General features: G+C 46.1%; 1 protein-coding gene across 1 annotated transcript; it reads right to left on the bottom strand.

The window, feature by feature from the left end:
- Positions 1–2,879: 2,879 nt before the first annotated feature.
- On the bottom strand, positions 2,880–14,997 carry LOC137522047 (uncharacterized). The gene is made up of 4 exons (XM_068242068.1): positions 13,657–14,997; positions 9,589–9,650; positions 6,089–6,218; positions 2,880–2,894 (listed from the first exon to the last, which is right to left on the bottom strand). Exons 1-4 carry the CDS (start codon positions 14,995–14,997, stop codon positions 2,880–2,882), a joined length of 1,548 nt encoding a protein of 515 aa, XP_068098169.1.
- Between the last annotated feature and the right edge of the window lie 8,055 nt (positions 14,998–23,052).

Here is a 23,052-nt window from a genome sequence, read left to right as displayed (position 1 = left end):
TTCTTACTGCTTATCACAAAACTTAGATTATGTTCCTGTCACAATTTATGGTGAAGATATTTGTTTCTGAAATAATGCTACAAAGTGTATTTTCACTATGAAATGAGAAAATAAAAGTATTTCTAATGGTAAAAATCAATCTCATTAGCTCAGGGAACATATATTCCCGTTCACCACTTAGTGCTGCATAAGATAGTGCCAGAAATGTGCACAGGAGCAAGCCCAATCCTGCACAGCACTTCTTCTACTACAAGACGTATATCTACTGACTCATGGCTTAAATGAAGTCACAGAGGATGTAGATATTACTGTAGTGGTGGATAAAGTGGTTAAAGGACATTTAATTGGCCCAATAGGCTGCCTGTCACTTGACAGGAAACTTGACAGGCAGCCTATTGGGCGAATAAAAGTGCGGGCATAATGTCCTTTAAAGGGATTGGACCCGCAGGGGCTAAGGGCAGGACGAGTAGAGCTCTCGTCATTGCCAATTAGCAGGCATATGCTCATAACGATCGCTATGCTACTCTGATAAGGCATGCTATCTCTGAAAAGGCACATCAACTCTGATAAGGCATGTTAACTCTGATAAGGCATGCTATTTGTTATAGTGAATCAACCCCTTAGTCCTTAAAGTGACCCCTAGGTGAGAGTGAAGTGGAGGCTGCCATATTTATTTCCTTTCAAACAATACCAGTTGCCTGGCAGCCCTGCTGGTCTATTAGGCTGCAGAAGTGTCTGAATTACACCAGAAACAGGCAAGCAGCTAATTTTGTCAGTTCTGACATCTGATCTGCTGATCTCCTTGTTCAGGGTCTATGGCTGAAAGTATTAGATAGAGATGATCAGCAGGAGAGCCAGGCAACTAGTATTGCTCTCTCTCCCCCTTTTGTGTCTTAGAATTTATTATACATTTTATTCAGTATGTGACTTTTGTCACTGTAATGACCAATTCTGTATTTTGTATTGATTCTGTATTTTGTCACCTATTTTGTACAGTATTTTATATGTTGGTGTATACCATTTGGCTGTATTACTATTTACCCCATGTTTGTTTCTTACTTTGTACAGCACTACAGAATATGTCGGCACCTTATAAACCAATAATAATAATAAAACAAGGAAATAAATATGGCAGACTCCATATCACTATCAACTTGGGTTCAATGTAAGATTGGTGGGTAATATGCTACTAGGGGGTGGACAAGTCTTCCCTTCCTTCACAGAGCACTTTTGTTGAGAGTTATGGACAAGGGGCACATCTCCTACCTTCAGTGCTCAGGAGGAGATGGGGGTATTTACACTCCTAGTTATGTGGGACCAGGGCTGGATTTACCATAAGGCACTGTAGGCTCGTGCCTACAGGTGTCTGATGATGGAAAGGAGGCTCACTCCCCTCCCATATGCTGAGTCCTGATAAGAGTGTAAATGAGAGGTTACTCACCCAACTCTGGCATTCCACTGACAAGATCTCCCTTCAATCTCGGGCACCTCTAGCTACTTAATACTGATCTTCCTCAAGCTACCCAATACTTGGGGGCACATGCAGCTACCTATAACAGGCAAGGGAACACTTGTGGTGCAGTTTTGTTGGGGTTTATAGGTTCATGGAGGGTGAAGTCTAAGGTGCCAGGACATCTGTGCCTACAGGCTCCTTTGATGTAAATCCGAGCCTCTTCATTAGTGATAAAATCTGCTGTGGTTACTATACCTAGCCTAGTATGGTCAAAGGGTCCAGGGGCATCATTTTATCTGCAAAGTAGAGAAGGACAGCAGAGAATACAAACACTCATTTGGGGTTCTTCAGTCAAGATCAAAGAAGATATTACTGTGGGGTCATTAATAAGACAAGACACATAACATTCATATTGTGCTTTTCTCCTGGCAGACTCAAAGATGCAGCTACTTAGGGTGCACTCCCCGGGCGACCAGGGGCATTAGGGAGCCTTGCCCAAATACTCTTTACTGTTTTACATACTGGATTGAGCCAGGGATTTAGCCTTGATCAAAGGCTCAAACCCTGCATGAAAGGCAACACCCTTAACCATTACACTGTTCAGCATGTATGTATTGTTAATGAAAAGTATAGAAATATTCATGGGTTTTAAAAGGAAGGGGATACTCATGTACCCCAAAACTTATTTAATTACTATAGGGGAGTGAGCATATTGAGGTCTCCTTGATGTTAAAGGGGGCTTCCAGATGCCAATGTAAGACACCCAATGGGCAATGGCATAGCTAAGGATCTATGAGATCTAGTGCAAGTTTTACATTGGGAGTTGGGACACTATATATGTAACAATTGCAATCTACCACCTAAACCTGACAAGGGCAACTGCAGTGTCAAAAATATTTAAGCAGGAGAGGAGAACATTTTCTTAATAGTTAACACAATTTAAAGATGATTGCAGACCCAGCAATTGAAGGTAGCCCTTGGTGGGCCGCTCTGATCTAGGGGGCCTCATACAGTTGCAATCTCTGCATCCTATATTGCTACACTACTGTTCCCGGGGCCTTCCCAGTCATTTCATTTCAACCGGAGCCTCAATGACATAGTGGAGCGTGATCATTTGTCAAAACTAAAAACTAGGCTGCCTGTTAAACCTTCGCTTGGCTGTTAATTGAATGATGGAGTTCGGATGCAGTTATATCAGATTTTATCAGCCTGGTTCTCTTTTACACATTTCCCCACAATACAGACCTACATAAATACACAGTAATACATTTATTTACCATCAGCGTTTATGCTCCAAGGATCCAACGTAAAGTTGCCAAATTGATCCCTATTCTTATAAAAGGTTTGTAGCACTTCTTCCGGATCAGTGGTTGGGTCTGTAGTATTACTGGTATCATTCTGTGCAAATACTAACAGTGAATGCACATCAACTGATCCATTGCTGAAAAGGAGAAAGAGAAAGTTTAGTGAAAGGGTCAGCCATATCAGCTGCTGGGTATGCATTTGGATTCAATTTCCAGATAACATTTCCTGCTGAGGTTTTCTCTTGCTATTGAATTCCTCATTCTTTTACATAAAAGAGAATGTATCAATAAGGGACATGGGATACGGCCCATCCCCTTGCTACTGACACATTACAGTCGGTGGAAGTGCCACAACATAGTGCTCTGCTGCTCACAACTAGAGATGGCCCGAACCTCAGATTTTCCGTTCGCGAACCCACCGCGAAAGTTCGGTTTGCGCGAACTTCCACGAACCACAATAGACTTCAACGGGGAGGCGAACTTTGAAAACTAGAAAAATTTATCCTGGCCACAAACGTGATGGAAAAGATTTTTCAAGGGGTCTAACACCTGGAGGGGGGCATGGCGGAGTGGGATACATGCCAAAAGTCCCAGGGAAAAATCTGGATTGGATGCAAAGCAGCGTTTTAAGGGCAGAAATCACATTGAATGCTAAGTTGCAGGCCTAAAGTGCTTCAAAACATCTTGCATGTGTATACATCAATCAGGGAGAGTAATTAGAGTACTGCTTCACACTGACACACCAAACTCACTGTGTAACACACCGCAAACAGCTGTTTGCGTAGTGACGGCCGTGCTGGACTGGTGCGCACCATGGCGAGATTGCTCTTCCTCACTGTCAGGTCAGGTAATGTCTGACTGCCTTATCAACTTTTGATGGTTCTTTCTCTACCATTGTTAAAGCTTACATTTATTTTTTTAAATACTTGTTCTGCTTGCTGTTTTCAATACCTGCATCGAGAATCTTTTATGGAGGGCAAGTCTGCCATTGCGAGTGACCACGGGTAATGGCCGGGGAATCCTGGTTCGATTCCGGCCCGGAGTGGGAGCCTAAGAAACGGCTCCCACCACCACACATCTAAGGAAGGCAAGCAGGCACGCTGTGGGCAAAGGAGCAGGAACGGCTACCACCACACATCCAAGATAGGCAGCAGGCATGACATGCACGTCCCGAGGTAGTGACCAAAAATAACAATACAGGAGGACTTCCGAGGCCCTGCTGTATATGAGATGAATCAACTTTAAATCCTTTAACGAGAATCTGTTATGGAGGGCAAGTCTGCCCTCCATAACCACAAATGTGGTCTGTCCACAATGAAGCAACAACCTTATTATCTTTGGTGTGCCACCCCCCCCCAGACGCTCATATAGACTGCGTGCGCTCATGTAGGTAGGTGGGTGCACTGCGACCAACAGCTAGGTAGGTATATGCAGTGATGGGTATTATAATGTGCCCCTGTCACACACAGACAGGTAGCGGACAGGCACAATGACACTGCGTGTGCTCAACTCACGTAGGTAGGTGGGTGCACTGTGAACAACAGGTAGGTAGGTACATGCAGTAATGGGTATTACAATGTGCACCTGTCACACACAGACAGGTAGCGGACAGGCACAGTGACACTGCGTGCGCTCATGTAGGATGGTGGGTGCACTGTGAACAACAGGTAGGTAGGTAGGTATATGCAGTGATGGGTATTACAATGTGCACCTGTCACACACAGACAGGTAGCGGACAGGCACAGTGACACTGCGTGCGCTCAGGTCACGTAGGTAGGTGGGTGCACTGTGAACAACAGGTAGGTAGGTATATGCAGTAATGGGTATTACAATGTGCACCTGTCACACACACAGGTAGTCACTGAATGTGCTGGGCCTGGCAGTGGCACACACAGTATGAATTATCAAGGCTGTCTATGCAACACAAGTGTCAGTGGGAAACACAGAAAAAAAAATAGATCACAAGAACAAGATTAGCTCTCAAAAGAGCTGTTGTGGGGTGCTAGTTTAGCAATAAGAATCAGCAAGGAGCAAGCTAAGAAGCCTGCAGGAGCCTAACTAATCTTTCCCTATGAGAGTCAGCAGCAGCAGCTGTCCCTTCTCTATTTACTGCAGTGAGTGAGTATAATGGCTGGTGGTGCCTGCCTTTTATAAGGGTGGGAGTGGCTCCAGGAGGGAGTGTGCCTGCTGACTGTGATGTAGAGGGTCAAAGTTGACCTTAATGGTGCATTATGGGGGAGAACCGAACCTCCGGAAAAGTTTGCGTTCACTGGCGAACGCGAACCACCGGAAGTTTTCAGGCAAACCGTTCGGGCCATCTCTACTCACAACAGAAGTACAGAATGGCAGCTAAGTGGTTGGTTGTGATGTGTTGCAGCAGAGTCCTGAGTCCAAATGTCAGGCAGGAAAGTGTCTGTATAAAGTTTGTATGTTTAATCGGTTTTCTTCCTAAAAGCAGAAGTTTTAATATTATATGAATGTGTGTAGTAATAATTTACCCTACATTGTGGTACAGAAATGAGGTTGGGAGCCCCACTAAGAGACAAGCAACAATGGAGCACATTCACAAAATTGTGGTTAAATTGCAAAGTTAAGGCAGTGCACAGCAATTGTAAAAGCAGTTATGCTAGTTCTGTAGCACGCATTGCACAATTAGTATGGCCCACGTTACCTAGATATCACATATGGGGCTTGATTCACTAAACTGTGATAACTCATAACTCATAGCACGGCCGCGCTAGAGTTTTTGTGTGCGTTTTCATGTGCAATCGCGAAAACGCGTGTAAAAAACGCTGGCGCGGCCTGCTATGGGTTATCACAGTTTAGTGAATCAAGTCCATGTTGTGAGGATAATGTGCCTTAGGCTGTGAGCGTAGTGCGCATTACACTAGCAATCTGTGCTACACAACTGGTGTAAGTACAATTGATATGCGCTACCTGCTCACGCCAATTTTATCATGATTTATTGAATACGCCCCAATGTGACTTGTTCAATGTTGTCTGTAAAGTGCTGCAGAAAGTGTGTTAATAAAAACAGTAATAATAATAATAATCCGCAGCACGGACCCAGCCTCACAGAGACAGGCGGACGGGGCCAGGGAGCCGGGCGGGCGTGTGAGCGGGCGGTCGGGTGTAGGGCGGGTGTGCACATGCACGCGTGCGGTGAGTGTGGGCGTGCGCAGTACATGCGGCGGGCGGCGAGAGACAGACCCTAGAGCCCGTTTTTAAACAAGCTTGCGTCTACTAGTAATAATAATAATAACCAAACACTAACTACAAAATGTATAAAACATAGCAAGTTATTGAAGTCTGTAACGATCAAAGATGTTACCTCTGTGGTGGAAAGCAGCGCAGCTGCTTTCACACCTGATGTCACCTCTGGGGCCACGCCATCCTGGGTGTCGCTTCCCGACTCAGGTGGGACAGGGGTTTCTGTTGCACAGCAGCTTAGGTCCACACGCCTGCGCATGGAGCAAAAGGACCTTTATGGGCGTAGGAGACAGATCAGCTGACATTGTGATCAGCTGACTTCTACCTGTCAATCTACCTTGCAGGTTGGTTCAGCCCCTTGGGCGGGGCTGCTTGAATCTGCCTTCAGTATTTAAACCTGAAGTTGTTACTCTGTCTTTGTCTGTTGTCGTGAATGCTTGCGTGTTAGCGCTCAGACCTTAGACTAGTTCCCAGGTGTTGATGCTAAGGATTTCACACCTAGACTAGGATATTGCTATATTGCTTCTGTTAACTGTTAGACTAGATCCCAGGTGTGATGCTAAGGATTTCACACCTAGACTAGGATATGCTATATTGCTTCTGTTATCTGTTAGACTAGATCCCAGGTGTGATGCTAAGGATTTCACACCTAGACTAGGATATTGTATTGTATGGATTTCTGTGTATGACTCTTAGCTAACTACTCTGACTCTGATCCTGCTTTCTGGTCCTGTGCTTCCGCCTGTCTGTCTTCTAGTTGCTGAACCTCTGCTTGATTACCGATTACTCTCTTGTCTCACGATTCTGTACCGATACTTGCCTCCCTGTTGCCGAACCTTGCCTGTCAGACCACCCTACTCACCAGTGGGCCCTCGCCACTGGTGAGGTGATAACTTCACCAGCTCCTCTGGTGAAGTTATTCATTAACCACTTCAGGATTCGGCGTACGCTTAACTACGCCCCTGAATCCTGAAGTGGATTGCATGGAAACGGCCGCTCGTACGAGCGGCCGTTCCATGTCAGTTCACGGAGCGTGTCTCCGTGAACACCCTGCGAGCCGCCGATCGCGGCTCGCAGGGTAAATGTAAACACACGGGGAAGATCTTCCCCGGTGTTTACATATATACGGCGCTGCTGCGCAGCAGCGCCGTAGAGGAGATCGGCGATCCCCGGCCTCTGATTGGCCGGGGACCGCCGGCACCTGATAGGCTGAAGCCTATCCTATCCGGCGCAGGACGGAACTTCGTCCTGCGCCGCTCACAGAGGGAGAGAGAGGGAGGGAAGGGGAAGGAGGCCAGGAAGCGCTGCGGAGGGGGGCTTTGAAGAGCCCCCCCCGCAAGCGCAAGCAGCCGGCGGCGATCAGACCCCCCCAGCAGGACATCCCCCTAGTGGGGAAAAAAGGGGGGAAGTCTGATCACCCTGGCTGCTAGCTGATCGGTGCTGCGGGCTGGAGAGCCCACGCAGCACGATCAGCAAAACCACCCCCTGGCACAGAAGTGGTTAAAGCAGTACTATTTGTATCTCCTGCTCCTAGGCTGCAGTACAGTCAGAACATAAATATACCAGTTGCTGACAGTTACTGTATAAATCAATAGCTGTCGGTTACAACTGAATGTGCAAGGTAATGTCCATGTTTCACTATGGCTCAAGTGAGGGATATTACAGTTTACCATTATGCTGACCAGGAAGCTGTTATGGGGTAAGGACCATTTTAAAAATGGAGGACGGAGAATTCCATTAATCACAGTGGACAAATGGGACGCAGGAGAGGAGAAAGAGATTGATGAGTAGACTACACGGGAGGTACGGTAAGTATGACCTATATATGGTTATTTTGACTTTTTATTTTCAGTTCAGGTTCTCCCTAAGGTGGCAGGCCATGCTGTTTTTTCAAATGTTAATTTTTAGTACTTCTGTTCTGAGCTGCAAGGAGGTCCAGCTTACATTACAAAGGTGCAGCTCTGCTTTGTTTTTCACTGGATGTCTGCCGTTCAGGCTGTTATTAAGAGAATGTTGAGGTAGAGTGAAACTAGAAAAAACATTCAAAATGAAATAAAAAGGAGTTATGTGCCACTTTGTACATTCTATACTGGCTCAAGCTAGTCCAGACCAGCAGACACTTGTCAATTTGGGTCTCTTTTTCCACTTGCAGCAGTGTATTTGCATGCATATTTCTGCTCACTATACGTGTTTTTACACAGATATACAATTTATGTTTTCTCACAAAAACACAATGTAATTAATAGAAAACCTGCATTTAGTCTGGACATCTGGACTAGAGATGTGGCGAACGGTTCCTGAACCGTTCGCCGGCAAACATCTCTGAATCCCTGGGGGGTTTACTACTTCCGGGTCGCTCTGACCCGGAGTAGTACGCCTGCGCTGGCCAGCGGAGCGCGTCCTAGATCGCGCTCCTGTTGCCGGACACTTTTTGCTCATGCGCAGAGAGTGCCTGGCAACAGGAGCGCGATCTAGGATGCGCTCCGCCGGCCAGCGCAGGCGTACTACTCCGGGTCAGAGCGACCGGAGGTAATAAACCCCCCAGAGATGTTCGCCCGGCGAACCGTTCGCCACATCTCTAATCTGGACATCTTGGTGCAAGTTTTTATTTCCTAATAATGTATGTATATATATATATATATATATATATATATATATATATATATATATATATATATATATATATACAGAATATATTGTATGTATATATTCCCTTTAAACCAGTTTATCAATTAATATGGACTATCAGATCTAATGTGTTTTTGTTTGTTGGAATAGATCATTGAATTTCTTTTTTTCAACAGTCTGCAAACTCCTGATAGGAGGATGTATACATGGCTTCCATCTGAAAATGGCGCCTGTGAATAATGGCGCACAGTGTTGCCGCTAATCCGTTTGCCGCTTATCGCTATTTAACGTTAAAGCCTTATTGTTATTTAGCGTTAAAGCCTTATCGTTATTTAGCGTTAACACACAGAACCCTCTCTGTACCTATCCCTAACCCCCAAACCCCCCCTGGTGGTGCCTAACCCTAACCACCCCCTGGTGGTGTATATTGTACTGTATACCTAACCCTACTCTCACACAGAACCCTCCCTGTACCTATCCCTAACCCTAAGACCCCCCTGGTGGTGCCTAACCCTAACCACCCCCCTAGTGGTGCCTAACCCTAAGACCCCCCCCTGGTGGTGCCTAACCCTAAGACCCCCCTGGTGGTGCCTAACCCTAAGACCCCCCCTGGTGGTGCCTAACCCTAAGACCCCCCCAGTGGTGCCTAACCCTAACCTTGACAGTTTTACATTAAATCCATTCACCGTTTTGCAGTTAAATAACGTCTGCAGTTTGGCTTATGTAGGGCGCTATTGATAAATAACGTTAGTGTGTGCCACTATTGATAAATAACGTTAGTGCGTGCCACTATTGATAAATAACGTTAGTGTGTGCCGTTTTCTTCTTTTTTCCCTGTGCGTCATTATTATGCAGTACTAACGATAAATAGCGATAAGCGTATCTTTTTAATGCGGAGCCATTTTTATGCATAGGCTCTGTGCGCCATTATTCACTGATCCCGTATACATGATTTATTTGTGTGCGCTCTATGGACAGTCATAAATCACTTACCTAAATGTTACATTTTGTACATCCATAAGGGTAGGAAATGTGGGCTGTAGGGCATTCATGGTCTGTTGAGAAAAACAAGAGACAGGAATGAGGTGTAAAGCTGTGCAGGATAAGCAGAAATTAACTTGTCTGCAGCTTATAGTTACTCACGTCAGTTTTCATTATTGAGGATAGAGTTCTATATTCTTCTGTACTTTTATTTCCAAAGGCCTCCTTGAATTCCATGTTTGTTATTTTATAACTGAGATGTATTATATGAGGCTTTGTGGTTGTGGTAGGAGTTTTAGTGGTTGAGAGATTAGTGCTGGAGAGTGCAGTTATACTGGTTGGAAGCTTTACACTGCTTGTTGTTATCATGCTGCTTGTTAGAGTTTCAGCACTTGTGGTTAGCAATGTGGTTACAGTGGTCTCTGGAACTGTTCTGGCCAAAGGAATTCTGGTACTAGAAATTGTACTAGTTACAAGTGTGTTTTCCCCAGACATTGTACTGGGCTCAAAACCTGTACTGGTTCCAGGTGTTGTTCTACCCGTCAAAGTTGAACTGCTTTTAGTTGGTGTACTGATTAGAGTAGAGGTTCTGGCCCCTGCAAGTGTACTGGTTCCCGGAGTGGAGCTGGTTTCAAGTGTTGTACTGGTTACAGGTATTGTTGTGGTCCCATATGGGGTACTGGCTCCTGGTGTGGTACTGCCTTCTGGTGTTGTACTAGTTCCAGGAACGGAACTTGTTTCAAGTGTTGCACTGAGTACAGATAATGTAGTGATCCCAAATGGGGTACTGGCTCCTGGTGTGGTACTGCCTCCTGGTGTTGCACTAGTTCCAGAAGCGGAACTTGTTTCAAGTGTTGCATTGAGTACAGGTGTTGTAGTGGTCCCAGATGGGGTACTGGCTTGTGGTGTTGTAATAGTTCCAGGACTGGAACTGGTTTCAAATGTTGTAATGAGTCTTGTGGTGGTCCCAGAAGAGGTACTGGCTCCAGGTGTGGTACTGGCTCCTGCAGGTGTACTAGTTCCTAGAGTGGAACTGGTTTCAAGAATTGTATTGGGTACAGTTTTTGCAGTGGTCCGAGGTGGCATGCTGGCTCCAGGTGATGTACTGATTTCATTTGAGGTATTGTTTTTTGCAAGGGTACTTTTTCCAGGAAAGGAAGTGGTTTCAAGTATTGCACTGGATACAGGTATTAAAGTAGTCCTAGGATGGGTACTGGCTCCAGCTGTGGTACTGACTCCTGCAGGTGTACTAGTTCCTGGAGCAGAACTGGTTTCAAGCGTTGTACTGGGTACAGGTGTTGCAGTGGTCTCAGAAGAGGTACTGATTTCAGGTGTGGTACTAGTTCCAGAAATTGAACTAGTTTCAAGTATTGTACTGAATACAAGTGTTGTAGTGGTCCTAGATATGGTACTGGTTTCTGGTGTTTTAGATGTTGTACTAAGAACAGGTGTTGTAGTGGTCACAGAAGGAGTACTGACTCCTGCAGGTGTACTAGTTCCTGGAGTGGAACTGGTTTCAAACGTTGTACTGGATACTAATGCTGTAGTAGTCTCAGAAGAGGTACTGACTTCAGGTGTAGAACTCATTTCAGAAATTGAACTAGTTTCAAGTATTGTACTAAGTACTAGTGTTCTAGTAGTGGTCCCAGATGTGGTACTGGCTCCAGTTGTAGTACTGACTCCTGCAGGTGTACTAGTTCCTGGAGTGGAACTGGTTTCAAGCGTTGTACTGGGTACTGATGCTGTAGTGGTCACAGAAGGGGTACTGGCTCCAGTTGTGGTACTGACTCCTGCTGGTGTACTAGTTCCTGGATTGGAACTGGTTTCAAGCGTTGTACTGGGTACTGATGCTGTAGTGATCTCAGAAGAGGTACTGGCACCAAGTGTTGTATTATTTCCAGAAATCGAACTAGTTTCAAGTATTGTACTGAGCACAGGTGTAGTGGTCTCAGATGTGGTACTGACTCCTGCAGGTGTACTAGTTTCTGGAGCGGAACTGGTTTCAAGCGTTGTACTGGGTACTGATGCTGTAGTGGTCACAGAAGGGGTACTGGCTCCAGTTGTGGTACTGCCTCCTGCAGGTGTACTAGTTCCTGGAGTGGAACTGGTTTCAAGCCTTGTACTGGGTACTGATGCTGTAGTGTTTTCAGAAGAGGTACTGGCAGCAAGTGTTGTACTATTTCCAGAAATTGAACTAGTTTCAAGAATTGTACTGAGAACAGGTGTTGTATTGGTCACAGAAGGGGTACTGGCTCCAGTTGTGGTACTGACTCCTGCAGGTGTACTAGTTCCTGGAATGGAACGGGTTTCAAGCGTTGTACTGGGTACTGATGCTGTAGTGGTCTCAGAAGAGGTACTGGCACCAAGTGTTGTACTATTTTCAGAAATTGAACTAGTTTCAAGTATTGTACTCAGAACAGGTGTTGTATTGGTCACAGAAGGGGTACTGGCTCCAGTTGTGGTACTGACTCCTGCAGGTGTACTAGTTCCTGGAGCGGAACTGGTTTCAAGCATTGTACTAGGTACAGGTGCTGCAGTAGTCTCAGAAGAGGTACTGACTTCAGGTATAGAACTAATTTCAGAAATGGAACTAGTTTCAAGTATTGTACTGAGAACAAGTGTTGAAGTAGTGGTCCCAGATATGCTATTGGCTTCGGGTGTTTTAAACGTTGTACTAAGAACAGGTGTTGTAGTGGTCACAGAAGGAGTACTGGCTCCAGTTGTGGTACTGACTCCTGTAGGTGTACTAGTTCCTGGAGAGGAACTGGTTTCAAGCGTTGTACTGGGTACTGATGCTGTAGTGGTCTCAGAAGAAGTACTGGCACCAAGTGTTGTACTAGTTCCAGAAATTGAACTAGTTTCAAGTATTGTACTCAGAACAGGTGTTGTATTGGTCACAGAAGGGGTACTGGCTCCAGTTGTGGTACTGACTCCTGCAGGTGTACTAGTTCCTGGAGTGGAACTGGTTTCAAACGTTGTACTGAATACTAATGCTGTAGTAGTCTCAGAAGAGGTACTGACTTCAGGTGTAGAACTCATTTCAGAAATTGAACTAGTTTCAAGTATTGTACTAGGTACTAGTGTTCTAGTAGTGGTCCCAGATGTGGTACTGGCTTCAGTTGTAGTACTGACTCCTGCAGGTGTACTAGTTCCTGGAGTGAAACTGGTTTCTAGCGTTGTACTGGGTACTGATGCTGTAGTGGTCACAGAAGGGGTACTGGCTCCAGTTGGGGTACTGACTCCTGCAGGTGTACTAGTTCCTGGAGCGGAACTGGTTTCAAGCGTTGTACTGGGTACTGATGCTGTAGTGGTCTCAGAAGAGATACTGACTTCAGGAGTTCTGGCTCCAGTTGTGGTACTGACTCCTGCTGGTGTACTAGTTCCTGGAGTGGAACTGGTTTCAAGCCTTGTACTGGGTACTGATGCTGTAGTGGTCTCAGAAGAAGTACTGGCACCAAGTGTTGTACTATTTCTAGAAATTGAACTAGTTTCAAGTATTGTACTCAGAACAGGTGTTGTATTAGTCACAGAAGGGGTACTGGCTCCAGTTGTGGTACTGACTCCTGCAGGTGTACTAGTTCCTGGAGCGGAACTGGTTTCAAGCATTGTACTAGGTACAGGTGATGCAGTGGTCTCAGAAGAGGTACTGACTTCAGGTATGGAACTAATTTCAGAAATGGAACTAGTTTCAGGTATTGTACTGAGAACAAGTGTTGAAGTAGTGGTCCCAGATATGCTATTGGCTTCGGGTGTTTTAAACGTTGTACTAAGAACAGGTGTTGTAGTGGTCACAGAAGGAGTACTGGCTCCAGTTGTGGTACTGACTCCTGCAGGTGTACTAGTTCCTGGAGTGGAACTGGTTTCAAGCGTTGTACTGGGTACTGATGCTGTAGTGGTCTCAGAAGAGGTACTGGCACCAAGTGTTGTACTATTTCCAGAAATTGAACTAGTTTCAAGTATTGTACTCAGAACAGGTGTTGTATTAGTCACAGAAGGGGTACTGGCTCCAGTTGTGGTACTGACTCCTGCAGGTGTACTAGTTCCTGGAGCGGAACTGGTTTCAAGCATTGTACTAGGTACAGGTGCTGAAGTGGTCTCAGAAGAGGTACCGACTTCAGGTATAGAACTAATTTCAGAAATGGAACTAGTTTCAAGTATTGTACTAAGAACAAGTGTTGAAGAAGTGGTCCCAGATATGCTATTGGCTTCGGGTGTTTTAAACGTTGTACTAAGAACAGGTGTTGTAGTGGTCACAGAAGGAGTACTGGCTCCAGTTGTGGTACTGACTCCTGCAGGTGTACTAATTCCTGGAGTGGAACTGGTTTCAAACGTTGTACTGGATACTAATGCTGTAGTAGTCTCAGAAGAGGTACTGACTTCAGGTGTAGAACTCATTTCAGAAACTGAACTAGTTTCAAGTATTGTACTAAGTACTAGTGTTCTAGTAGTGGTCCCAGATGTGGTACTGGCTCCAGTTGTAGTACTGACTCCTGCAGGTGTACTAGTTCCTGGAGTGGAACTGGTTTGTAGCGTTGTACTGGGTACTGATGCTGTAGTGGTCACAGAAGGGGTACTGGCTCCAGTTGGGGTACTGATTCCTGCTGGTGTACTAGTTGCTGGATTGGAACTGGTTTCAAGCGTTGTACTGGGTACTGATGCTGTAGTGGTCTCAGAAGAGATACTGACTTCAGCAGTTCTGGCTCCAGTTGTGGTACGGACTCCTGCTGGTGTACTCGTTCCTGGAGTGGAACTGGTTTCAAGCGTTGTACTGGGTACTGATGCTGTAGTGGTCTCAGAAGAGGTACTGACTTCAGGAGTGGAACTCATTTCAGAAATTGAACTAGTTTCAAGTATTGTACTGAGAACAGGTGTTGAAGTAGTGGTCCCAGATATGGTACTGGCTTCAGGTGCTTTAAATGTTGTACTAAGAACAGGTGTTGTAGTGGTCACAGAAGAATTACTGGTTCCAGTTGTGGTACTGACTCCTGCTGGTGTACTAGTTCCTGTAATGGAACTGGTTTCAAGCGTTGTACTGGGTACTGATGCTGTAGTGGTCTCAGAAGAAGTACTGGCACCAAGTGTTGTACTAGTTCCAGAAATTGAACTAGTTTCAAGTTTTGTATTGAGTACAGGTGTAGTGGTCCCAGATGGGGTACTGGCTCCAGTTGTGGTACTGACTCCTGCAGGTGTACTAGTTCCTGGATTGGAACTGGTTTCAAGCGTTGTATTGGGTACTGATGCTGTAGTGGTCTCAGAAGAAGTACTGGCACCAAGTGTTGTACTATTACCAGAAATTGAACTAGTTTCAAGAATTGTACTGAGAACAAGTATTTTATTGGTCACAGAAAGGGTATTGGCTCCAGTTGTGGTACTGACTCCTGCAGGTGTACTAGTTCCTAGAGCGGAACTGGTTTCAAGCATTGTACTAGGTGCAGGTGCTGCAGTGGTCTCAGAAAAGGTACTGACTTCAGGTATGGAACTAATACCAGAAATTGAATTAGTTTCAAGTATTGTACTGAGAGCAGGTGTTGAAGTAGTGGTCCTAGATATAGTACTGGCTTCGGGTGTTTCAAATGTTGTACTAAGAACAGGTGTTGTAGTAGTCACAAAAGGAGTACTGACTGCAGTTGTAGTACTGACTCCTGTTGGTGTACTAGTTCCTGGAGTGGTCCCAGTGCTGGCTTCTGGTGTTTTAAATGTACTTAGAACAGGTGTTGTATTGGTCACAGAAGGGGTACTGGCACCAGTTGTGGTACTGACTGCTGTAGGTGTACTAGTTCCTGAAGTGGTCCTAGAAGGGGTACTGGCTCCAGGTGTGCTACTAACCTCTGATATTGTACTAGGTCGAGTAGTGGAACTGGTTCCAGGTGTTGTACTGAGTACAGGTGTTGTAGCAGTCCCAGAAGGGGTAGTTGGACTGATTACAGCTGTGGCACTGGTTTCTGAAGGGGTAGTTTTTCCAGGAGTGGACGCGGTTTCAAGCATTGTACTAGATACAGGTATTGAAGTGATTCCAGAAAGGGTACTGGCTCCAGGTATGCTTCTAATCTCTGGTGTTGTACTGATTCCAGTAGTGGAACTGGTGCCAGCTGTTGTACTTGGCACAGGCATTGGAGTGGTCCCAGAAGAGGTACTGACATCAGTTGTGGTACTGGCTTCTGATGTTGCACTAATTCCAGAAGTGGAACTGCCTGCAAGTGTTGTACTGAGTACAGGTGTTGTACTGGCCCCCAAAGATGAACTGGCTACAACTGATGTGCTGATTACAGGTGATGTACTGGTTTCTGCAAGTGTAGTAGTTTCTTCTGGTGCTGTACTGGCTTCTGACAATGTACTGATTAAAGTTGTTGTACTGGATGATTCTGGTGACAAACTGGTTTCATAAGTTTTACTGACTCCTTGTGTTGTATTGGATCCAGGTGTTGTACTGCCTTTTGGTGATGTGCTGGTCTCCGCTGTGGTTCCTGATTCAAATGCTGTAGTGGCCTCAGGTGTTGTCCTGCTTCCAGAGGTAGTACTGGATGCGGGTGCTGTGCTGACTGTTGGTGTTGTAGCTATGGGGGTTGTACTGGTATAATTTGGGGTTGGTGATGCAGTAGTTGTATTCAATGTTAGCTTATCTCCTGAAGTATTAAAACATTGAGTTAGTATACTTTTAATTTTCATAAATGTAATATTAAATTTCATTTTATAATTTTTACTTTCAGTTCAGTGAAATTCATCAAAATATAGCAAAATACTTTTTATTTTATAAAGTGGAATACAGGTTTTAGTCAAACGGGAAACTTTTATAATTAAAGTGATTAAAAAAATGCAATTCAGCACACATTATAAAATATTGAGAGCATGGATTACATCATTTCAGTCACCCTTAACCTCCCTGGCGGTTAATTTTTTTTTTCAACTCGGCAAAAAAATTTTTTTTTTAATTATTTTTTTTTAGTTTCATGTAAAGCTACCAGTGTGGTAGCTACATGAAACACCACTAGAGGGCGCATGTGGCTCTCTAGTGCGATCGTCGCCGGCATCAATAGCAAACAGGGGAGCGTGTATATAACGCGTTCCCCTGTTTGGCTTCTCCTGTCGCCATGGCGACGATCGGCATGACGTAATGGACGTCAGCCGACTTCCTGACGTCAGGCGCACTCGATCCAGCCCATAGCGCTGCCCGGAACTCATTGGTTCGGGCAGCGCAGGGCTCTGGTGGGGGGGCCCTCTTCTGCCGCTGCATGCGGGCGATCGCCGCAGAGCGGCGGCGATCAAGCTGTGCGCGCAGCTAGCAAAGTGCTAGCTGCGCGCACAGCACTTTACATGGTCAAAATCGCCCCACCAGGGGCTGAAATATCTCCCTGCGCGGCATAGCCCAAGCTCAGCTCGGGCTTACCGCCAGGGAGGTTAAATGAAACATAAAGCAAATTTTGCTGCCCCATGATATACCTACTGGGGGCTTCCTCCAGCCCCTTGAAGCCGACATGTCACTTGCCGCATCTATACTCGCAGCCACCAGCCCAGGGTCCCCAATGGTGCAGAGGCTGACCTCATGGTCGTCCTTACTGCGTCTGTGTAAAGCGCCGCTGTCAATCAAGTCCATATTGTCTGCAGCGTACTGCCCATACACAGTGAAGGAGGTCGGCCTCTGCATCAGCGGGGACCCCGGGCCGGCAACTGCGAGCGGAGATGCTGTGTGGGACATGTTGGCTTCAAGAGGCTGGAGGAAGCCTCCGGTAAGTATATCACGGGACAGCCAAATTTGCTTTATGCTTCCTTTAAGATTGAGGTTTACTTTGTAAACAGGGGGCAGAGAAGCCTTCTATTCCCTTCCTTCACAAAGTACACTTATCTAGACTTATGATCAAGTGGCTCATCCTTAACATCAGTACTTACACCAGTAACTACTATACTGGTTGTGGGTGACCCCTCATTTGTGGTACCGCCACCTGTTGTTACTAAATATATCTTTGGTATCGTCAACAGGATCAGAGCCATCACCCTATATAATAAAACCCCTGTGTCTCTGCATCCTGTCCATGTGTGTGTGTGTATCCGTGCTTCCAGACTTGACAGTTTGCTGTCTGTGAACCTCATTGCATTGTGGGAAATAACTTGGCTTTTTCCAACTGCCAAGCAAGCAACATCTCCCTGTGTGCATATACTGCAGACAGTGGTGGAGGACAGGTGAGCGAGACGCATCTGTGCTCCCGTTGCTGGGGGGAAGCGCCCGTAGCCTAGCGCCCGTTTTTTAATGGATGGGCTTTTTTACTAGTTTATACAATTGAAATGGACCATCTAAACCTGACAAGGACAGCTGCAGTTATTTAAGCAGGAGAGGAGAACATTATGTTAATGGTTACCACTACTGAAAGGTGGTCGCACCCCTAAGGACCAGAAACTGCTGGTGCAAAAACAGGGTTCATCGACATTACCCTGCAGGACCCATCACCCTCACCGTTGGCGGCGCTCTCCCATAACTAATGCTCACTCACTCTGCCATTGCTATGGCAGCAGAGTTCTGTGAGCAGGTCAGGAGCCGATTACATTGGTTCCTGACCCTGTGATCACTGTGAGCCAATGTGATTGGAGCCAGTGAAATCAGCTCTTGACCAGCTCATGGCACTCTCTTGTCACAGTGATGGTAGATTGAGTGGGCTGCAGCAGTGGAAGATCAGCATGATAGGTGGTAGCGGCAATTACGTGTGGTATGGTAATTGAAATGTATGCCCTGGCAGAGATAACAGGTCCCACACAAGGCATAGATTTCATTTAGGCTGGTCCAGAAGTGGTTAAACCTTGTGAGTTCTTTGAGGTAGGTGGTATTTTCTCATTGATCAGTATAAGTCATGGGGCTTGATTCACAAAGCGGTGCTAACCTACTTAGTACGTCTTGGGCTTGATTCACAAAGCGGTGCTAACTGTTAGCACGCCTGTGAAAACCCACTTAGCACGTCTAAACAAGCTTTTCGCGCATAAAACTTTACGCGCAGGGCGCACCGTGCGAAGTGCCCATTAAAGCCTATGGGACTTATCACGCGTAAAACTTTGCGCGCGTAAAACTTTACGCGCGCAAAGTTAGCGCGCGATCTGATTGAGAAATCCGGTGCTAACCTACTTAGCACCCTGGTTAGCGCGTCTAAAGACTTTAGACGTGCTAAGTAGGTTAGCACCGCTTTGTGAATCAAGCCCCTAAAGTCTTCAGACGTGCTAACCAGGGTGCTAAGTAGGTTAGCACCAGATTTCTCAATCAGATCGCGCACAAAGTTTTGTGCACAAAGTTTTGTGCACAAAGTTTTGCGCGCACAAAGTCCTATGCGCACGCTAAGTCCCATAGGCTTTAATGAGCACTTCGCGCGGAGCGCCCTGCGCTCTGTGCAGTGCGTGCATAAAGTTTTACGCTCGTAAAGTTTTACGCGCGAAAAGCTCGTTTAGACGTGCTAAGGGGGTTTTCACAGGCATGCTAACAGTTAGCACCGCTTTGTGAATCAAGCCCCATGTGGATTTTGATCTACAATATGCCAAATAATCAACTGGAATTTAATGGGTAGAGGCAATCATTTTTCATCAATGATATTATGGTTTCTTAGAAAGTGAAAACACACTGTTCTTTCACAGTCCATAATAATATGGTAGTAAAATTGTAGTAACAAAAATATTCAGTACAACACAGGCTGATCTGAAATAAATGACACACTAAAAGTTTATATTAATTTAATTTTAGAGATAATCTAAAATCAATCAAGTACATAATCATTTTTGAAATGATAAAGTGGATGGGAGACTTTAGACTAGTGTTGGTGTTTGAATCAGTGCTGGGCCGAAATTACGCATTAGCGTAATTACGCATCGTAATTCACTACAAATGCACCGTAAGCGTTACGTGTAAGGTTACGGTATTACGCGTAATTAATTACGCGTAGACCGTGGGTTACATTTTACGCGTAACAAATTACGCGTAAGACAGTAAACTCCCATTGAAATTACACAGTCTGCCGTAATTGCGTAATATTACGCTCCCGTATAATATAAAAAAGCCGCCGACTTTAAGGGTTAATAGCAAAGCCCCCTTAAGTGCTAAGAGCCTCAAATTTGGAGAATATATTAAGGAGATCAGAAGGAATAAGAGGAAAAATTTTTTTTTCAAAAAGACCTTATAGTTTTTGAGAAAATCGATGTTAAAGTTTCAAAGGAAAAATAGATACATTTAAAAACCCGCCGACTTTAACGGTTAATAGCAAAGCCTGCTTAAAATTTAGAAACACCAAATTCACAGGGTATATTAAGTAGTGTTGGGCGAACAGTGTTCGCCACTGTTCGGGTTCTGCAGAACATCACCCTGTTCGGGTGATGTTCGAGTTCGGCCGAACACCTGACGGTGCTCGGCCAAACCGTTCAGCCACATGGCCGAACTAAGAGCGCATGGCCGAACGTTCCCCGAACGTTCGGCTAGCGCTGTGATTGGCCGAACGGGTCACGTGGTTCGGGCCCGAACGCGCTCTGATTGGCCGAACGGTCACGTGGTTCGGGTAAATAAATACCCGAACCACGTCATATCTCCGCCATTTGTCTGTGGGTTTAGCTTTGGGTAGGCAGGCAGGGTAGTTCGCTCTCCAGCCACGCTAGCCAGGGTCCCCCCCAGTCATTGTGTGTCGCTGCTGGGAACAGTAGTACACCGCTCGCTCAGCCACACTATATATAGCATTGTTTACTGCCACTGTGTACCTCGCTCAGCCACGCTATATATATAGCATTGTGTTTTCTGACACTCTGTGTACACGGCTTAGGCTAGTCTGACTAATATAGCATTGTGTGTACTGCCACTGTGCACCTCGCTCAGCCACGCTATATATAGCATTGTGTGTACTGCCACTGTGCACCTCGCTCAGCCACGCTATATATAGCATTGTGTGTACTGCCACTGTGCACCTCGCTCAGCCACGCTATATATATAGCATTGTGTTTTCTGACACTCTGTGTACACGGCTTAGGCTAGCCTGACTAATATAGCATTGTGTGTACTGCCACTGTGCACCTCGCTCAGCCACGCTATATATAGCATTGTGTGTACTGCCACTGTGCACCTCGCTCAGCCACGCTATATATAGCATTGTGTGTACTGCCACTGTGCACCTCGCTCAGCCACGCTATATATAGCATTGTGTGTACTGCCACTGTGCACCTCGCTCAGCCACGCTATATATAGCATTGTGTGTACTGCCACTGTGCACCTCGTTCAGCCACGCTATATATAGCATTGTGTGTACTGCCACTGTGCACCTCACTCAGCCACGCTATATATATAGCATTGTGTTTTCTGACACTCTGTGTACACGGCTTAGGCTAGCCTGACTAATATAGCATTGTGTGTACTGCCACTGTGCACCTCGCTCAGCCACGCTATATATAGCATTGTGTGTACTGCCACTGTGCACCTCGCTCAGCCACGCTATATATAGCATTGTGTGTACTGCCACTGTGCACCTCGCTCAGCCACGCTATATATATAGCATTGTGTTTTCTGACACTCTGTGTACACGGCTTAGGCTAGCCTGACTAATATAGCATTGTGTGTACTGCCACTGTGCACCTCGCTCAGCCACGCTATATATAGCATTGTGTGTACTGCCACTGTGCACCTCGCTCAGCCACGCTATATATAGCATTGTGTTTTCTGACACTCTGTGTACACGGCTTAGCCTGACTAATATAGCATTGTGTGTACTGCCACTGTGCACCTCGCTCAGCCACGCTATATATAGCATTGTGTTTACTGCCACTCTGTGTACACCGCTCAGCCAGACTATATACCGTTGTTTACTGACACTCTGTGTACACCGCTCAGCCAGACTATATACCATTGTTTACTGACACTCTGTGTACACCGCTCAGCCAGACTATATACCATTGTTTACTGACACTCTGTGTACACCGCTCAGCCAGACTATATACCATTGTTTACTGACACTCTGTGTACACCGCTCAGCCAGACTATATACCATTGTTTACTGACACTCTGTGTACACCGCTCAGCCAGACTATATACCATTGTTTACTGACACTCTGTGTACACCGCTCAGCCAGACTATATACCATTGTTTACTGACACTCTGTGTACACCGCTCAGCCAGACTATATACCATTGTTTACTGACACTCTGTGTACACTGCTCAGCCAGACTATATACCATTGTTTACTGCCACTCTGATTCTGCTGGGAACAGTAGTACACCGCTCGCTCAGCCAGACTATATGGCATTGTGTTTACTGCCACTCTGTGTACACCGCTCAGCCACACTATATAGCATTGCGTACTCTGCCAGTCAGTGTGTATATTGCTGGGATCAGTAATACTCCACTCACCGTCAACCACTATATGAGCTCAACATGAGTTCCCCAGAGACCTCCGCTGTGAGCAGCACTCCCAACAACAGCAACAGCCAACGCCCCACGCAAGCTATAACATCCACCCCAGCAGCCAGTGGTCAGCAGCAGCCCTCCCCGGAGGAGAACGTTGTGTCCATCGGTCCGGCGCCAGAGCGATTAATGAGGGCTGCCATTGAGGAGATGATGGGGCCTGATGTGGAGGAGGAGGTCTGGCTCAGGCCAGCATCCCAAGTTAATGTTGAGGACGATGAGGGGTCTGTGTCTGGGGATGTTGGGGTGGCAGAGGTGGTGGGTGGTTCAGACTCAGGAGAAGAGTTGTATGATGAGGATGATGATCGGGACCATCTGTATGTGCCTCAGAGTCTGACCCCGGAAAACATGTTGTATCGTGTGTTTAGGTACTAAAATCTGCGTTCCCTCCCAGTAGTGTTGGGCGAACAGTGTTTGCCACTGTTCGGGTTCTGCAGAACATCACCCTGTTCGGGGTGACTATATAGCAGCCTATATAGCATTGTGTTTAATGCCACTCTGTGTACACGGCTCAGCCACACTATATAGCATTGTGTTTACTTCCACCCTGTGTCTGCTGGGAACAGTAGTACACCGCTCACCCGCCACTGTATAGCATTGTGCTCTGTGTCGCTGCTGACAAAAGTGGTACACCGCTCACCCACCACTGTATAGCATTTCTGTACTGCCACTGTACTGCTGCCAGTCAGCGTGTACTTTAAGGATAAGTGAAATGAGGAAGAAATCCGGTGAAAGAGGGAGGGGCAAGGGAAGAGGTGTTTCCCCTGACGGTTCACGTACAGGCCACAGGGGAGCACCCAAGAAAACCCACTCAATACCGCCCGTGTTGTCCAGGACAACAACCCTCACAGATCCAAAAGAACAGGACCAGATAATTACTTGGATGACCTCTCAAGCGTCCAGCAGTGGGTTAAGCAGCACCAGCACATCACGCACGAGGTCCGAGTCCTCAGCCAGTTACAAGGAGCCAGTGGGCACAAAGCTGACACAACCGGCAGCGACACCACGCACACAACTGCCAGATAACCAGACGACGTTGGAGTGAGCTGCGCAGAGGTTGTTCTGGGGAGCT

The sequence above is a fragment of the Hyperolius riggenbachi genome, chromosome 6 (genome assembly GCF_040937935.1).
Source record: "Hyperolius riggenbachi isolate aHypRig1 chromosome 6, aHypRig1.pri, whole genome shotgun sequence".
In the NCBI taxonomy this organism is placed as follows: Eukaryota; Metazoa; Chordata; class Amphibia; order Anura; family Hyperoliidae; genus Hyperolius; species Hyperolius riggenbachi.
This window is presented reverse-complemented; position numbering and strand designations above follow the sequence as displayed.

Bases quoted from the DNA above. Each gene is read 5' to 3' on its own strand.
- LOC137522047 (XM_068242068.1), bottom strand. From the start codon at position 14,997: ATGCTTGAAACCAGTTCCGCTCTAGGAACTAGTACACCTGCAGGAGTC. The intron at 9,651-13,656 runs GTACCTAGTACA...TTTTCTCAACAG, and splicing joins CTGAGACCACTTCAGCACCT to ACCATGAATGCCCTACAGCC. The intron at 6,219-9,588 runs GTAAGTGATTTA...CTCCATGCGCAG, and splicing joins GTACAAAATGTAACATTTAG to GCGTGTGGACCTAAGCTGCT.